This window comes from Apodemus sylvaticus, chromosome 2, assembly GCF_947179515.1.
Source record: "Apodemus sylvaticus chromosome 2, mApoSyl1.1, whole genome shotgun sequence".
NCBI classification, from domain to species: Eukaryota; Metazoa; Chordata; class Mammalia; order Rodentia; family Muridae; genus Apodemus; species Apodemus sylvaticus.
The window spans coordinates 46057172-46076397 of NC_067473.1; the positions used below are offsets into that span (position 1 = coordinate 46057172).

The 19226-nt window shown below is 38.8% G+C and overlaps 1 protein-coding gene across 4 annotated transcripts in view; it reads left to right on the forward strand.

Annotated features, from left to right (window-relative positions):
• Cped1 (cadherin like and PC-esterase domain containing 1) overlaps nt 1–18876 on the forward strand; it is a 266183-nt gene extending 247307 nt beyond the window's left edge. For all 4 annotated transcript variants that reach the window (XM_052173296.1, XM_052173293.1, XM_052173294.1 and 1 more), the window contains one exon: nt 16766–18876. In XM_052173296.1, the coding sequence (XP_052029256.1) occupies nt 16766–16978 (213 nt within the window). In that variant the 3' untranslated portion in view covers nt 16979–18876. The remainder of the gene's footprint in view (nt 1–16765) is intronic.
• The last annotated feature ends 350 nt before the right edge of the window (nt 18877–19226 follow it).

Here is a 19226-nt window from a genome sequence, read left to right on the forward strand (position 1 = left end):
TTTATTTGTTTATCTGACGTCACTCCACCTTGATTGCCACACCCTCACAATACCCAAAAGCCATTAAGACAGTGCCTGTTCTTTATGCTCTGCTCATAGATGCACACCATCTTCTTAAGTGACCAGTGGCACTAAGTCTCAGAGAAGTGAGAGCCAGAAGGCACGGTGGGGAACATCTAAGTTTTGAACTATCAGCCGTATTTGAAACTTGGCCATATTGTTTCAGAACCGATTTTAAGCTGTAGGACACTGTGTGTCTCCGAATTACTTCCACAAGAAAATATACCACCCATAGAATGTGTGTCCTATTTATAAAAATGACATGCTTAGAAATACAAGCCTGAGTAGTTTGGAAGAGGAAAAAAGCAAAACAAAACAAAACACAACGAACCATCCCAGGATCATAGTGTATCACAAAAGCAAGCCAATCATCACCAAAGTAAATGAAAATGGGCACTTTGAAAAACAGCATACATTTTTAAACCTCTTTTAGAAAATGTTTACTTATTTATGTTTATATAATGTGTCTTCAGTTAGTACACTGGAGGAAGGGTCTGTGCTTTTCTTTTTCCGCCTTTGAGCACTCAAAGAATAACAAGGAATTGCCCTCTAAAGATGGAGAACACAGCCCCAGTTATAAATGGAAGATGTCTTTCCCACATGATTGTATTACATGTATCTCCTGTGGTTTACACTAATAGCCCTGGAATTTAAAAACCACACACACACACAAACGTTCTTTGAGCTGCCCACAGTAGAATACTGATTTATAATTACTTCTAGCAGAAACTCTCTTTAATTTACAAAAGAAAGATTAAAGCATGATAGGGAAAATATTTCACTTATGAGGTTACAGTGTTGTCCTACAACCATTGCACACACATGGTGTTTTGTTGACGGTATTCCTAAGGTTTTGATAGCAAGCCATGCACGGTTCCCACAGATGACGTCAGATGATTCCCGAGCGTGGTGGTCCATGCTCAACCTCTCAGGATTGTGATCAAATCAGCTTCCAGGGGCATTTGCCTTTGTAGCTGTGACATGGAGTTGATGAGATCATCTTTCTCAAACTCACCCACTGATTATGGACATGATCGTTCTTTATGGGCATTTTGAAGCCCTGGTACCTCAGGCTCATAATAACACTGACATTTTATAATCTTTCTATAGTATCGCATGTTGAAATGTAGAAATTCTGTTGATCATCATCTTTTGCTTTATGTTCATGTCTTATGAGACTAGCAAAAAAAAAAAGAAGAAGTTCACCTGACAATAATAGAAAAAAAATAATTTTGGTGCAGGAGTTTTATCCTCTTGTACTCAACTAAATAATCCTCATGCACAGTGAAGGATACTTTTGAGAAGCTGGTTTACACATTGCAGTGAGAGATGAACATCTCATTGCTGTGTGGCCAGAGTGCTACTGCAAACAAAACAAACCTGCCTCTGTGAATTCTGCCTGTCACGGGTGAAAGTGAGGGTCTTGGAAAGCCTCTTTTGCTTGTCAAGGCACCAAAAGAGCATAGGCTGTCACCAGGAACCTATAAGCTGTCTCCAAATAGCATGCATACTGTTTGACTCAGAAGTCCTCATTGATTGGCAAAGCAGGTGTTTCTTTTTATGGGTGGGAATGGAATCTTATTTTCTCAGTGTTTATCCTGGACAACAAACAGGATCCTGGGAGCTCTTGCCCAACAGAGGATTCAGATGGTGCCATGTGTTGTATAGCAAACATCTTTGCTGAAAAGCAGAGACCTGGAAACTATTTGGAAATATAAGTCCAAACCTAGTCACAAAAAGGGCAAACCCACAGCAATTGCTGGATGGCTGTTAATTAGTCTAATCAGTTGTGCAGGCCTTATGTAATACCTTTAATGTCTGGCAAATATGACTATATCTTTTGACTCAGACAACAGAAAGTATCTGGCTTTAGGGTTGCCTCGGTATGAAAAGAGGAAAGTGTGTTAGTTCTGTTGGAGATGTTTCTCCATGATTCTTTATTAGTTGACCTAATTGGATAAACGACATGATGGAGCTTAGAGATATTATTTTTCTCCCCTTCACATTTCAATATTTAGCATCTAAACACAATGTGGACTGAAAATAAACAAAATACCTTTGGGCTGGAGATGTAACTCAGTGATAGAATATTTGGCACTTGCCTAGTGTGCATGAGATCCTAGATTCAAACCCCAGCACCTAAGATGCGCGCGCGCGCGCGCCACACACACACACACTCATATAACTACATTTCCTCCACATATGCACACATACACATACAACACACATACACACATAAGCTCCTTAGTTCATCTGTCTACAATTGCAGTAATAACTTTGAGGAAAGAAAAAGAACAAATAAAATGAATACATACCTGATATGAAAAAAATCCCAGAATTTAACTAGTAGGATAGATTTGCTTTTTGTAATTCTTAAAAACTAAATATAATTACATCATTTGCTCTCCACCTCTCCTCTCTCCATCCCCTCTCCAATGCCCCCATTCACTCACTTTCAAGTTTCAACCACCTCACCCCTAATTAGTGTTATCACATACACATAAATGCATAAATGTATAAATACAACCTGCTATGTCTGTTTAATCCAAGTAGTAGATACATAATTCTAGGGATAACCCCTTGCTCAGAGCTATTAGGTGTTTCTTCCTAGAGAAAGACTTAATCTTCCTCTCTCTACAGTCAATAATTGCAAGTAGTTTTTTGTCTAGGGATGGAGTCCTCTGATATTTTTCTCTCTCCATTTTAGTGTATCTATTGGTGTTATTGTTGACATTCATGTCTTATTTAAACAACTATGTTGTTGAGGTCATAGGTGTAGGTTCCCTGTCATTTCTGGGAGACACAATCACATAGTTGACTTCTTGGTCCTCTGGCTCTTACAGTCTCCACCTGCTTCTTCCATTATCTTCCCTAAGCTTTAGGGGTATGGTTGCTTTGTGTTTGTGTTCATTTGGTCTGGGTCTCTGCATTGTGACCATTGTGGCATCTTATAATGTTCTCTACCTGCTGCAAAGAGAAGCTTATCTGTGAGTACAACAACAAGCATTTAGAATGCATTTAGGAATTATGCTGGTTTAGAAAGTGGTTGTAATATGTTTCTTCTATGAGATCCAAGACTCTACCAGCCCTGCATAGTGCTAGTTGATTGATTGGCTAGGCTTAGAGTAGCCTTCATGATTTCCCTCCTGTCGAATGGGCACTCGGGGGTGATGGTTACTTCCTAGATATAAATGCCACTATTACATCTTTAGGGATATCTTAGTATTCGTAATAAATTACTATGACAATATTCTCAGAAAATGCTCTTAAGTACTCTAAGAGCTTTACTACTGTTATGAAATCAGCTGAAGAATGCATTATAGGACTCTAAAAAAAATCCCATAAGTTATATGTCCTCAAAGACAATACTCAAATCTCTTTTAATTTTTGTTCCCATTAGTACTGCCATTTATAAACTAAAGATTTTGCTTATCCTTCCTTACCAGTTAAGAACCCAAACAAGTCGGCTACCAAGCCCTGTTTACATATGCATACTCTCTAAGCCTTTGCCCTATATTCTGTTCCAAATACAGCAATCTTGTTTATTCTTTGAGGCAATCATCCAGCATTTGTTTAGTGAGTCCATTTCTTGAGCTAAACAGTAGAAAGTAAAAATAAATAAGGCACATTTGCTCCTAGCCTCATACAACCAAAATGTAAGTTATAAAAACCCATATAGCACAATATAGAGAGTAGCGTTTTAATGATATGTAGAGGCCATAGTGGTTACACCAAAAGACATATAGGACCTGGTCTGAGGATTTAGTGAAACCGCACTTAAAAAAATAAACAAAAACAAAAAACCAAGCCTGCTTAGTTGGATTGTGGTAGAAAAGTGGCCCTAGCTAAGTTCCAAGGTTACAGGCCATTCTGACCCCATGGAACAGGGAGAAACTCTGAATTAGGCTGCTGTTCTCAGAGAACAAGGAGCAATTCTGGATATGGTAGAGCATCAATGAAAAAGAAAGACCAGAGAAAAATTGTCATGGCCCAAATCATGGTGAAGGCTTAGCCTTGAAACCTGTAGGCAGTGGACAGCCACTGAAACTCTTCCAGGAAAAAATGAGGTGTTAGCATTTTTGTGTGAAAAAGTTGTGACCTACAAGATGTCTTTAAAATAGTCACTGCCCATACAGAGAACTTGTGCGTCATTTCCAGCACTCACATGGTAGTTTATGAGCATCCACAACTCCAGGACCAGGGGACCTGATGCCTTCTTTGACTAGATGATTCTTTCTGCCCACGTATTGCACACACATAAGTACAGGCAAACATTCTGGCACATAAAATAAAAATAGATAGATCTATTTTCAAAAGATAGGGCATATAGCCAAAGAGGGAGGGGGGATATGGAGAGAACTAAAGCAAGAATGTAAGCTACCTTTTCCAGAAGTCAGATGAGAAAAGGTAAAGGCTGACTCCAAAGAGTGCAGAAGCAACAAGCCTAAAACAGAAGTGGACGGACACAAGCTATTTTTAAAGAGCATAATCTGTAGGTTTCATCTGTGGAATGAAGGCGTGGGAAGAATCAAAGGGGATTCCTAACTTGCATGACTGATTAGAGAGCTGAGACATCAAGTAGGACAAAGAAGTGAAAAGGGATCAGCTTAGGGAAACGATGACGAGCCCTGTTCTCAACATGTTGGCTTTGAGATGCCTGCAGGACATCCAGGTGGCGTTCTGAGCGGGCAGTTGGATACACAGGTATGAAGATCAAGGGGCAGGTTGAAACTGGAGGTACGATCGGGAGTCATCAGCATATAGGCAATAGTTGAAGGCATAAAAATAGATCAGGAAAGGCTTGGGGAAACATGATCGTGTAAATTTAGAGCAGGAATGGTTAGAGGCAGAACTGTAGTATTGTTTTTACAGGTCTATGAATAGTGCCCTGGAAAGCCAGAGTTAAAAAAAAAAAAAAAAAAAAGACAGAAACAGCATCGTCAAATGTGGTAGATGCTTCATTTCAGATAAGGACTTCAAATCCTCATTGTGTGGCAGGGTAAAAGTCCTATCTGACATTGAAGAATATAATAAGATGCTGGAGCAGGAAAAAGAGAACCTATATATCAATTATATTTGTCTGTATATCAATTATAAAGACATAACAAATGGAGGAAAACAGGATTTCAGAGGCCTCTTATCTAATAAAATAAAAAAGCAACAAAGGGAGAAAGATGTTGGGTTTAGGCGACAAAGGCATTTTATCACGTTTGCTTACTCAAGAGAAATAATCAAGAGTTAAAAATACAGATAAGATTGAGGCTGTTGGAGCATTGCCTCCCTCCACTGAGATGGGCAAGAAGTCAGAGTCACTGGTGCAAGGTGGAGGAGGCGTCTCTTCTTCTTGGTCATTTGTGATAGATTGTTTTGATGGTTTTATATCATAGCTTCCCGTTTCTAGTTCTAGGATACATCCTTCCCATTCCTGTGCCACCCTCTCCCTGTTTTAAAAAATGATTCCAGATAGTTCCCTCTGTATAAAATAACCAGGACTCTTTCCATTACCTTCAAGCACATTCTTACATTGTCTACAAGCTGATTAGAATAGACACAGATCAGTGCTTGGTGACAATGGATTTGGATTAGAGGTCAGTGCTTGGTAAGGATGGATTCATCAGCCATGAGAGACTCATGGCCTTTCTATTTATTGGGTATAAATACTCTATTAAAGGTAGCATTCTAACTTTGCAACACTCTGTCCCAAGTGGGATGTCTTCAGCAAACCCTTCCCCTCAGCACTTAGAGAGCTATGCCAAAGAGGAAGAGAAAAGATTGTAAGAACCAAAAGGGATGGGTGATATCGAGGAAATAGTGTCTTCCAGGATCAATGGGACTGTCAACAGGACCAACACATATTTGAACCGATAGAAACTGTGGGAGCATGCTCAGGCCTAAGCCAGATGGGGTCCCAGGGCTGAGAGGGAAAGTAGACACATGCCCCCACCCCTAACCCAACAGCTTTCTCTAATTGACAACTGCTTGCAAAGGACAAATCAGTTTTCTCCAATAGCATCTCACTGGGTCCATAAACCTTACTTAAGGGTAGTCCTCATGCCTGGCAGGAGATAGCCTATGCAACACAAACTCAATGGTGGTTTTATAAATTGCTTGTTTTGTTTTGTTTTGTTTTGGGGGTTTTATTTATATACCTTTGTTTGGACAATTTTTTAATCGTACTGGTACTTGTATATTAGGGTTTCTGATTTTGTGATTTTATGATTTTTGTTTTCACATGTGTTGTACCTGTTTTTGTTTCTTCTGTTCTGTTGCTGGCATTTTTTCACTATTATTATCAACATTGTTCTTTTTTTCCCTCTCTTTTGTTTGACTGTTTTCTAAAAATAAAGAGAAAGAAGGTGTGGAGTTGGATGGGTGGAGAGGCAGACAGGATCTGGAAGGAGATGGGAGAGGGGAACCACAATCAGAATATAGTGTAGTAATTTTCAATGAGAAAGAATCATACTCTATCTTGAATAGCAATCCAAGTCTTTCTCTTAAGAAGGATAATTAAGTGGAAGGGGAACAAAGAGTGTCATTGTTTTATGTTGAGCTGGTTTTTTGTTTCTATGTGGTAAACTACACATCTCATACTTTGCAATACCAGAGCCCAGAATGTCAATATGGCTAGAAAAATGAGCTTGGCCCTCAGTACATCATGCTGATGCAGTAGACCATGATGGCAGGAAGTTCACTACCAACTTTAAACAATCTAATTGAGATTCCGAGCAACCAGGAGTGGTACCGTCCATACTGTTTCATGTTCTGTCTTGGCGACGACAGGACATATACTTGGTAAACACTGCATCTCTACTAAATGGATTCTCTAATTATATTAGGATCCTAAGTAATCTAAAAACCCTGGCAATAAATAAAGTTCAACACAGAACTGGATGTGGTGCATACCCTTCATCCTAGCACTCTGAAGATTGAGGCAGGAGGATGACCAAGGCCAGGAATTTGAAACCAGCTTGAGCAACAGAGCAAGATGACAGAAAGAAAGATGCTATCTCACCAACTAATTCATAATTAGTTAATTAATCAGTTAGTTAACATCTATATTAGTTTGATACTAATGTCTACAATGTTTTTCTCCCAAACTCTTTTGAATATGAAAACCTTTTTCTTTTTATTTCATAAGTTCATTTGTCTGTTTATTATTAAAGGGTTTGATCAGTTTTTCAGAGATGGTACTTCTTAGAAAGCCCTTTACATCTGCTAAATAAAAAAAAAAAAGAAAACCTCCTTATTTCTTAACTACTTGCTGTCTTACTCTAAATGAAGAATCAACAAATCAGATCCAAAGTATAGTCATTGCAATCGGTAACCACTTCCCATGGCAAATGGCAAATCATCTCTGGGTTCCTATGATGCCCACACAGCACAGAATTGATGTTAGTTGGGAATGGTCCGGAGACCAGGTGTGGAAGAAATGATGACCACCTCCTACTGCAAGCCCTGATTATTATTTTTTTTTACAACCATGTTCTCTTGTGTGGTTCCCTTTACTTTAAAAACAATTAGTCACATCCCAAATAGAATGGTGGGAAAGTGTTCCTAGTGAATAGGCCTAATATCAGGCATGAGGTTCAGGCTAAAGGGTGAGGGAAGTATACAACTATTTCTTTTCTCTTTCGATAGAATTCCTGTGAGCAAGATTCTAAAAACATAAAGGTCTTTACTTCGTGCAAATAACTCATCTTATGAAATGTGACTTAGAAGGCAACAAAAATTAGAATTTCAGATGACTAGGAAGAGAGGCATCAATGGGAACTCACTGGTTGCAGATTGCCTGACTGGTTTGTTTCTTGTTTGCTTGCTTGCTTGCTTGCTTGTTTTTCAAGGCAGGGTTTCTCAGTGTAACCAGCCCTAACTATCCTGGACTCACTTTGTATACCAGCTTGGCCCCAAACTCATAGAGATACACCGACCTCTGCCTCCCAAGTACTGGAATTAAAGGTGTTCGCCATCATGCTAGACTGATTGGCTAAGGTTTTACAGAAGGCTATTTGTGCAAAACTGGTCAGCCACTGGTTCCTTTCTCCAGGTTCATGCAAACATGAAGCTGCATCTTTGCCTACAGCATCTTACCAGTGAACAGTAGAGTTGGAACTGGAAGTAGAGATGCAGTATAGAACAGTTTAATCTTGACGCTTGACAAAGGATAGAAGGGCAAAATATGTATACCTGATTGAGAGAGCTCTTGACCCTGTTCTCTGATCCCCTGGAGTGCAGCAATCAGAACAAACCCTCAGAGGTCTCCTGATGAGAGATGAGGTCCCTTAAAAAAAGGCCAATGTTTTCAGAGTAAATCCCTACAGGGGAGCTAGCAATTGAAGTGCTGGTCACACAAAGTATCTCTCAGTCTTTGCTTTGTTTTGCTTGTTTATTTATTTGCTTTCAAAACTCTCTATAGCCATGTTTTCTAGAATTCATTATATAAGACAAACTTGAATAGTTCATGGGTGATCCTCCTGTATTAGCCCCCCACCCCATTTACTAGAGTTATAGGCCTGAGATGCCATTCCCAGGTCGATGCCTTATTCTTAAATATTAAGTTGAAGAGAAAGCAATAAAACAGACAGCTGAGAGTCAACAGCCAAAGGATCTGAAGACCCCAGAGATGTGTAGAACTGGAGGAAAATGGGAACTCAGCTTAGAATCATCGAGACTAAGGGGATATTTGATTTAAGGATGAAGACTGGCCATGGATCACCAGGACATGAGGAACTGTATTGAAGGGTTGTGGATGGGGAAGGATGAGAGCCTCTGATCTATGGGTTAAGCTCTCAACAAAAGGAAGATTATAAAGGAGGTGTAGAAGACACCTTTAAAACATGCTATCTTGAACCCCAATCCTCAGCATCTTTCTCTCATTTGAAACTTGGACTCAAAATAATTTAAAAATTAAGAAAGAAACCTGGACTCTCCTGAATCAATATTTCAAATGTTTCATAATTAAATGTATGGGGAGTGAGTGAAAGAAAATCATTCCTTTCTATCTTCCAGAGTTGTGTGATGTCCTGAAATGGAATTAAAAATTAGAAATCCCAGCTTCTAGATGTTTTATGTTGCTTTAGTTTGATCCTATTTCTGTGGATTCTTCGGCTTCTTAGCTAGTCGTGCTTTCGAGACTCACTGGCGTGCCAAGTGACTCTAAGTAAGCAGTACTTCAGCAGCATATACTTAAAAGCTGACAGCGTGGTTTCTATGGTCAACTGCGTGTTTTCTAGCCTTAGAAAGCTGTCAGGTTACCTTGTAGCTCTTAAGTCCCGTCCGTGATCATCATTCAAGTCTTCAGTCAGAACACCCCTCTGAGCCAGTCCAGGGCTGTTCTGGAAGACTTGCACCATAGAAATTGTTTCCTATTTTGTTCTCTGAACTTGGAACCACATCAAAAGTTCTCTGGAGGTTATTCAGGTCGAGATCAGTTTTAGAAAAGGTATTTGCTTGTCGCATATCTGCTTGATGGATTTCCAGTTCTGCAAGCCTGCACTTTGCCTGCACGGGCTTTTGGAAAATTACAAGTTATTTCAGATGTAGCTATTAATCGCCATGGCAAGACATTCATGCTGATGAATGTTTATGTGAAATCAATTTCGAGTGTCGAAACTGCCTATGCTTATAGTTAAAATTTCAATGCTAGTTTCATGGTGTAACTTAAAAATAATTTTCCGTATGGAAAGTCTTAACAAAAATCCTGGGTCAAAAGTAATTAAGTTGAAATCTGGCATCTCTACACATTCTGAAATAGCTCTATGACCACATTTTTATTTACATAGAAATAAAAAACACACAATTGCAAACTGAGAGATATCTCAACATATTAAAAGAAATAACTATGGGAAATTAGAAGTTACTTCTGTGCTGCAAGGGACAAAATCTCTGTTCTCCCTCCACTGAGGCATCAAGCGGCTGATCGCCTCTGGAGTTTTTATCTGCCTAACACATTGGTTTTCATTCTTAAATTATCCTAAGTACTATAGCTAGCAAATTGACATATCAATTATTATTAAAAGACTTTAATTTTGACCTGCAAATAAGGTTGTAACTCCACACCTGTGTATATCATACTCTAAGCTTGATTGTTGCTATGATGAATCTTTATTATAAAACATGACAAATGATAAGACATTAGTATATTGAACAATGTTATCACAATAATAGACTGTCACATTTAGCAGACCGATTGTCCTCTACATCTTCTTAATTTAAAGTATACTTCACAAACAGCAAATATAGAAAGTAGGGCAAGAAAAATGCCAAAAGAACTCACTTTGGATTAAAGAAGGTGAAAGACTTGTCGTTTAATATTCCTAGGTAAATACTTTAAACATTTGCAAAGGCGTATATGTCTGTGCCATTAACTGTATTATTATTAACTATGCATAGTGAATTCCTCCCTTACTAGGAAGGCATGCCTACTTTTCAAAAGCTATCTCCTCTGTAGTCCACCCTAGAGCAGTGTTTGTGTGTACAACTTAGTTTTAGTCCCTGGTAAATGTGTTCTTCATCCTTTGTCCTGATTTCAAGGACTAAATCCTTCATTGATTTTTTTCTTTTTTCTTTTTCTTTTTTTTTCTTTTTTTTTATTCGATATATTTTTTATTTACATTTCAAATGATTTTTTCTAATAGCTAATTCATACTGTTTATTGTCATTGCCCAAAGGCAAGCTGACATTTGCGTCACCAGCTGCTCTCTTCCAAAGGTACTCTACACTTGACACATCAGTTGGATTTTAGCAGCCCCAAAAAGTCCTCTGAATTCTGGGAGGATCCCAATTGGCTGGTTTCCACAAAAGATCAAAGGAAAGGAGCTTTTTTTACTCTACAGGTATCAAACATCTTCTCTGGCACAGCATTCCCAGCCCTTAAGAATGCGCACCTAAATTACTTTTTCTCCACTTTAGAGACTGGAAGTAAAATAAGATGATATTTTGACACTTGGAGACAGGGTAGCACTTTGAAGGCTGGATGCTAATTTTTACAAATAAGTTCAAAGAAATAATAGCCCTGTAAAGAGACTGTCATGCCTACCATAAATTAGCACCAAGTTTTCTTAATGTACCCAGGAACTATTCATTACATGGAAACAACATGTGCCTGACCTTGTAGATGGAGTCCCAGACAACGTCTTTGAAGTCACTTCATTCTTGTTCCTCCTTCAAGTATCTCAGACATGTGTCTTTATATAGTCCCCTTGAGGGTAGGGGCCAGATCTGAATTCCTCCATGTGTTTTCTAGCCCAGAGAACTCTGAATATTTAAAGATGGGTATTACATGAATTGGGTAGTCACTAAGTATTTATATATAAACTAATACCTTATTTTATTTCTGTTTTTCTTTTTCATTGGGAAGGATTACATGAATTGTTGTTCACTCTAAGAGTTCAAAAACAAGTATATCCAATGAAATAAAAATACGTCTTCCATGTACGTTTGCAATGTGGTACATAGCTCCATTTTAAAACTATATTCTTGATTTCAATCCTATTTATTTAAAGGTGTTGAACTGTCAACACTTAGGTTGCTAGATTTGTATAACACTTAGAGCAATTTAGAATTTATTTCTCCAATAAAAATGAAACCTATAAAATGCCTTTCAATCTTTAAAACAAACATTGTTCTTTCCAACTCGCTATTGAATATTGCATGCATTCAACTATTAACCTACATTTTAAAATGCATATAATTCAATGGCCTTTATTACATCTTTATTTGTCCTTTTTATTTATTTATATGTGTGCATGTGCTTGTGCACATGTGTATCAGTCAGAGAACACATATATAGAAGTCAGTTTTCTCCTTTCGTTGTGTAGGTTCTGGAGAATCAATTTCCAATTGTCAGGCTTGGTGGCAAGCACCTATACCACTAAGCCATCTTGTAGGCCCCTTGGCCCCAAACTTTACAATCAGTTTCCAGAAAGTATAGCATTTAAGGATGTTCTCCATAAAGAAATGCTCTATCTTAATGTAGGCAGAAACATAATAATACAAGGTACAGTATGCTTGACAGTATAACAAACATCGAGCATGTTATTAACAATGGATTTTTGACCCATAACTGCATTGAAACCTCTGACCTCTAAAAACAGGCCTGAGAGACCCACAGATATGTTCAGTTCAGTATGTTATCCCGCAAATTCCGACATGCCTCACCAAGTTGTGATGAACTCCACCTCCTGGAAGTAAGACACCGTGACTTTACGTGTCCTTTGGGACAAGCCACCCCAGTGAGCTCAGTGATCAGAGTTACTCCAGCACAGGCTACTGCCTTCTTGACAAGACTCAAGCCATCGGTAAGCTATATCTGCAGTCAAATAGAAAGCATGGTTTAGGTTGTTTCCCCACAAGGCTTCCTAGTTCTAATAAATCATGCAACCTGGCCAGTATATCTACCCATGAGTGTGTTACTGCGATGTGTAACTGAAGCCCTCAGCCCAAGCACGGGGCTCTCTACAAAGGCACACTGTTGTTCAATCCCTATTTTCTTTCTGCTCCTGAGAGACCCTGATTCCAAGATGAGTGGCTTATCAAATCTTATGTATAAATATCCTGTTTACAATCAAGATGAGGACAGGATTAGAATTGTTCCCTAGATGTTGGATTATAAAACATCAATGGGAGATATCTCTAGCTGGCATAAATCTGGAAGAGCAGAAGGAAACTGGATGGCAGAGTCATGTTTCTAAAGGACATTGAGGGATTCAGAGAACATAGCTGTACTTGGAACTTAGAGACTATTAACCTGGGGCTGGAGAGATGGCTCAGTGGTTAAGAGCACCGACTGCTCTTCCAAAGGTCCTGAGTTCAAATCCCAGCAACCACATGGTGGCTCACAACCATCCATAATGAGATCTGATGTCCCCTACTAGTGTGTCTGAAGACAACTACAGTGTACTTACATATAATAATAAAATAAATAAATAAATCTTTAAGACTGTTATCCCTATGATTCAATGGCCCCTGAGTGCTTAGCATGCACCAGGCCAGGCCCTGGGTTCAACCATGAGAGTAAACACACACAGATGAACGAACACATGTACAAGCACACATACTTATATACATATGTCCAATACACACACAGATACATATACCCCACATCACAATCACAGATAATAGGCTATGGAAAGAAAATTATCACTACTATTGCTGTTGCTCTAGTTAAACACACACACACACATACACACACACACACACACACACACACACACACACACAGTGAGGAGGACTCTGAGGGAAGAGGACGGAAGCAAAGGTCCGAACAAAGAAGGTTTCAATTTGGCAAGGAGGAGTTAAGTCAGCATCAGTTTTGAGGGTAGACTTGATTCATATTCATGGAAGAACAGCTCCTACAGAAAGCCCAGCGCCCAGCCAGCCCCCAACAACCAATACTTTTTGTTCTAGAATGATCATGATTATTTTCCAATATTGACTCTTAAAGTGTATTTTAGGGGTTGCCATGTATCCTCCAATTTCACAGTGCACTTTAATCACCTGTGAAGCCCTGATGGGGTTTATCTCTTCATTTGCCCATCACTAACTCCTGATGGATTCTTCACCTGCAGCCAGTAGAACACTGTTACACTTAGTTATTTGCTATCGTAAGGGATGCTTTTTAATATTTTTTCTTAATCACTGATAGGCTATGGGAAAGCTTTCTCATTTTTAGAGTATCAACTTTAGGATATATGATCATTTTCAGTAGGTGCATTTGGGTTTTCAGAGTAAATTATTACATATTTCCACATAATACCTTGGTAATTTCCTATAGAAAAATAATGTTGAAGTCTTTTTCTACCCTGAAGCAGATTGTATGTGCTACTGATGTGGCACATATGACTACAGGGTCTTTTAATGGATTTTATTCACTAGCATAGCCTTGAGAGAATTTTTGTATCTATATGTATTTTAGTAAATCAAAATGGAAATAATTCTCTTTATTGTTCTACATTCAGGATTCAGTATCAAATCAATTGTGACTTTTAAAAAAACTGTGTTTGGAAACATAATATTTTATTATTCCCTAAAAATACTTTTCAAAATCAAAGCAAGGTGAACTAACTGTAGTGGACTCAACCATACGGGTATTTGGGGTCCATTTCCAACAGCGAGTAACAGGAACATTGGTCATCAGGAGTATTAATTAGCCTAGCCTTCAGATACTGCTGGGTAAGCCCATCATCCCATCTCCCTTTTTCAAGACTACCTCAAACTCGCTAAATTATCACGTTTCCCATTGAGATATGGCAAAACACTGACACTACCCTTAGGTGAAATTTCTTTATCTCAGAGAACATACTGAAGAACATATTTTGGGATACCCTATCTACACATCTCACTTAAGAGTAGAAAGTACATAAGGCCCAACAATTAAAATAACATGGAAAGCATCATAGCCTTATGTGTTAGGATATGGAGTTGTTTTCATTTTGCATGTAATTAGTTCAAAGATGATCATGGCAACTGCAGGAGCCAAACTTAAGATTCAATCATGTTTTAAAAATTGCCTTTATTTTGGCTGCAGAACACTAGAATAATATTATGTCAGAGTTACATGCCATATTTTTGCTTAAATGTTTCTTCACAGAAACTTCTAGAATGTTGTTCACTAATTTTAGTTGAGGACTAAACTGAAATACAGAATCCCCTCTGAAATTCAGAAGACCTGCAGGAAGCATTGATGCCTTCTTGGGCCTATATGCTGGAGTTGCCTCGGGGTAGAAGAGCACAGCAGGGAGTCCTCCACCCTTGGGATGTGGAGTGTCAGCCCAAGCCTAAAAGCAAGCCAAGGCAGAGCTCTAAATCACAATGCACAGGGATTCTTTGCCAGGAGTGAATGCTCTCATTGCCCTTCGGAAGAGTTACCCAAGCTAAGGGTCTGATAGAATGAAAGTCAACATCTCATGGTGGCGATTCTCCTAGAAAGCAATTCCCGCCCTGCTGGTTTTAGATCACACTACTGGAAATTTTTTCCCTCAAATTCTACTGTCTTCCATTTTCTTCATCATCTTAAAATCATGCACATTAATTATGTTTTTCAAAAGGTAAGATAAAATTCAATAGAACACATTAACCCCACTTAGAGTCCTTATATTGAAAAGTCACTCTGCTAACATTTTGGTATAGACCTTTACAAAGTTTCCATTTCAATACTTCTCCTAAAATAGTTAGTGTTTACATGTAACTATAATATTTATTTATCATATATGTGAGGTCCCCCCCCCAAAATATCCTTTTTCATTTTCAGGAACTGTTTTCATTGTATTCTCTTTTTGGGGGATCAAATTATATGTGCCTTAATTATTACATTTCACCTAAAAGAATAAAGAAAAATCGATGTGACATGGTATGCTTCCATTTATTATCAGTGAGTATTTTCTGTGCCCCAAGAACTGATTGAACAAAAGCTATCCGGTGTGCCTGATGAAGGTGATGAAGTTCTTATTCCGTTAATAGTGTGTAAAGAGCTTCCAGACACCATTATCACAAGTGTTCTCTTTCTCTCACCTGGCTTCCCAGGGACCTCGCCCCTCCCCCATCTCCCTCGGGGTCCTTCATTCATTTCCCCAAACCTTCACTTCTAGCACTGAGTTCTGCTTGCAGAGGATAACGTTTAGGTTCCCACCAGGACAACGTTTTGGACAATGTAAATATTAACCATAATGCTAGCCTCACGTGCACACGAATGGGGATACTACGAAGGACCTGTGAAGGGTACGAAGACATTAATATGGAGAGAGATGCCTGAGTCTGTGTGTGTGTGTGTGTGTGTGTGTATGTGTGTGTGTGTGTGTGTGTCTGTCTGTCTGTCTGTCTGTCTCAGGGAAGAAAAGAGATGGGAAGGAAACATTTGATTATAGACTCGTTAGGTTCCACAAATGAATGCTTTATAATACCATCTACTCAAAATAATATTTGAAATAGAGGCATAGGTGCATATATACACACAAAAATATAAAAACGTAAGGCATAGGCTATTTGTCAGGTTCCATGATTTGCTAACTGCCCTTAGAAATGCAACTTGTTGTTCATATATGCATATGTGCTTATGTGAGTGCATCACACACGTGCAAACCTTTATACATTCCTTCATAATGATGACCACACCTGTAGGCTATCAATTTTAACTCCAGCCAATAAAATTAATTTCAACTAAAAAAAAAAGAAAGAAAGAAATGCAACTTGTAACTATAACACTGTTATTTTTTGGATAAGGACTAGAAAAGTACTTCTATTTTCTCAGAAAATAATGTTTGTTGCCATTTTGTTCGGTGACAGACTTAAAGTGTCAAGTTTGCATCAATGACATGGAAACTCATAACAGTGTCTGCTCTACTGTAGAGAGATAATGTCAAACCATATGCCACTGCATCTGGTTTGAATACACATGTGCTTGTGCTCACGTGCACGCGAACACACACACACACACACACACCATGGGAAAGGCAGCATATGGAGCAGTTCCTCAATTGCACGACAACAGAAGACACAAGGTTTGAAAAGCGGCAGGAATCCTAACTTCCTCTCCGACTTTTTTGAAACACAGGTTACACTAGTTCTTGTTAAGTAAATCATGTCTGTGCCCTTTAGCAGCATCCGTGTGACAGTGACACAGGGCAAGCATGAAAGTCAGTTACCTTGCTCTATCTGGTGTTCAAATACCTGTGATTTTGTGCACCCTTCATTTCTTCTTCTCTGTTTGCAGGTAGTGAAATCGAAGTCATCCAGGCAGCACCATGTTATCAAGATGAAAAGATCCAAGAACCATATTGTGGGGAAGTACTTCAGCGGTCAAAGCAAACTAAAACAACACAATTCTGTCCCAAATGTTCATTCACCATATCATGTTAGAGGCCCGATAAACCAGGTTTGTGCCGAAATCCTGCTCAGCAGAATGTGCGCGAGTCAGACTCCTTGAAAGAGAGCGGATTGCGCAGACTCCCCTGGAGGAGAGCCGAATTCAGTTAGAGATGAACCTTTAACCTGAACCTGAGACGTGTGCCTCACACGTACTTTGCAATGACTGTACACACTAACCAGTACAAGCATGCACAGCAAAGCACACAGCTCACAAAAGCGCAATGACCTATTTTTAGCATGACTGTTCACACTCACAAGTGGCCTTAAGTATCCATGAGTTTCAGGTTGAAGCAGAGAGCTATACGGAGATCACTGGAACTGTGATCGCAACGTACGACCGTGTGGGCCAGATATTGGACTGCAACGATAAACAGAAATACAGAAATGCAATAGCATGGCGACAGGGTGATGCTGGTTCTGTGCTGTCCTCTCCATAAGTTCACTAATGTAAAAATGTTGAAGAAGCAAATACATTCCACATGTAAGGAAGGATAACACTGAATTCTCTTCCAGGAGAACTGGGGTACTTACGGTGGTTTGAGCTTTGTGGATCCAATGCTTATGAAAAACGTTTCTTCTGATGCTTTTTAAATGGGACAATGGAAAGGAAAGAACAGGAGTGATTCTCTACAGTGGAATTCAAAGAGATTCTCCGAGAGCGATAGGAAGCAATGTTATATTCAACTCTGAGTTCCTGTGTGTTCCACAAAGATCCGCCCACCCCAAACTGTCTGTGAGCTTAGATGGGGGACACAGTCTAAATGGGTAATATACAAAATTGTAAAGTTCCCTGTTTGTTACTTTGTATATTTGTGGATGCTGTTACTAAGGATGCTTTCATTTCCCCCTATAGACCTATTTAATTTAAGACGACAGTTACATTTCAGATATTGTGCAAAGGATTGCAGATTCTCAAATGTAAAAGGATGAAGCACTTCGTATATAGCCACAAATAGTACTATGTGACTAGTACCTGTATTCTTCTGTGGACAAATGTGTTTAATTCAAATTAGAGCAGGCACACAAGTATTTTTGTGAAAACTGTGGTATAAATATAAAACGTACCTAATTCCAGCATTGAAAACTTTCTCTTCTGTTTTTTTAGGTACAAGATGGTAAATTTCCTTATTATACAAATTCTTTGTTGTGAGATACCATCTCACTGCAGTGGTGGGTTTTGCTTTTTTGTTTGTTTGTGTTTTCGAAACAGGGTTTCTCTGTATAGCCCGGCTGTCCTGGAACACACTAGACCAGGTCGGCCTTGAACTCAGAAATCAGCCCACCTCTGCCTCCCAAGTGCTGAGATTAAAGGTGTACACCACCACTGCCAGGCTGCCATGGTGGATTTTAAAGGATGATTTGGGCATATGGAAAGGAAGCTGAGAAGGATAACTCAGTATGTAGCTGAGATTACTAAATATATAAATACCTCAAGTTCATTGCCATAACAAAATGAAACTATTTTTGACCCATTGACCCATCAATTATTTAGAATGAATAACCACCTCCTTCAAATGCTCTATTTTTATATATATATATATTTTATAAGAACATAAACATGAATTTATATTTAACTGTTTTAAATTATATTTAAGTACAAACACCACTTGCTATAAACATTATACACATTTAGAAATAGGTTTTTTTGAATGATGGTACTGAATTAACTTAAAAATGAAATATTTTTCACATTTACATCTCTATACAAACACTGTTTTTAGATTTTTCAGTTATTTTTTTCCCTGATGTGATGGGTTAGCAATTGATGAAGCTGTTCCATCAAATGTCAGCACCCTGCATATTCACCCACGTTGTCCAGTTAGTGATAAGTCTTTTGTAACTCACTCTCCTCATAACTGTGGAAACCCTCCGACTGGAGTCTCTTCTTCACTGTTGAAATAATACTAGATTTTAGAAGCAACTGTAATGTTTTATCAATAAATGTCTAGCTGATAATCATCGGTGTTCAGAGAGCATCTTTTACCGTCCCTTTTATAGCCATTGTTAGATTTATTGATTTTACTGTATGTATAGGTAAGTTCTGCCTGTGTGTATGTATTGCGTGTGTGTCATGTGAGTTCCTGGTGCTGATGGAGGTCAGAAGAGCACATTAAGTTCCCTGGAACTGGAGCTATAAAGGGCTCTGAGGTACTGTGTAAAATGCCTGAGAATCAAACCACAGTCCTCTGTCTAAATTTGTGTTCCTAACCACTGAGCCATCCCTCCAGACCCTTATCATTTTGTCTTCTAGAGTTATACAACCACACAAAGACTGACAACTGGGAAAGTGTATTGTCAAGTGGATT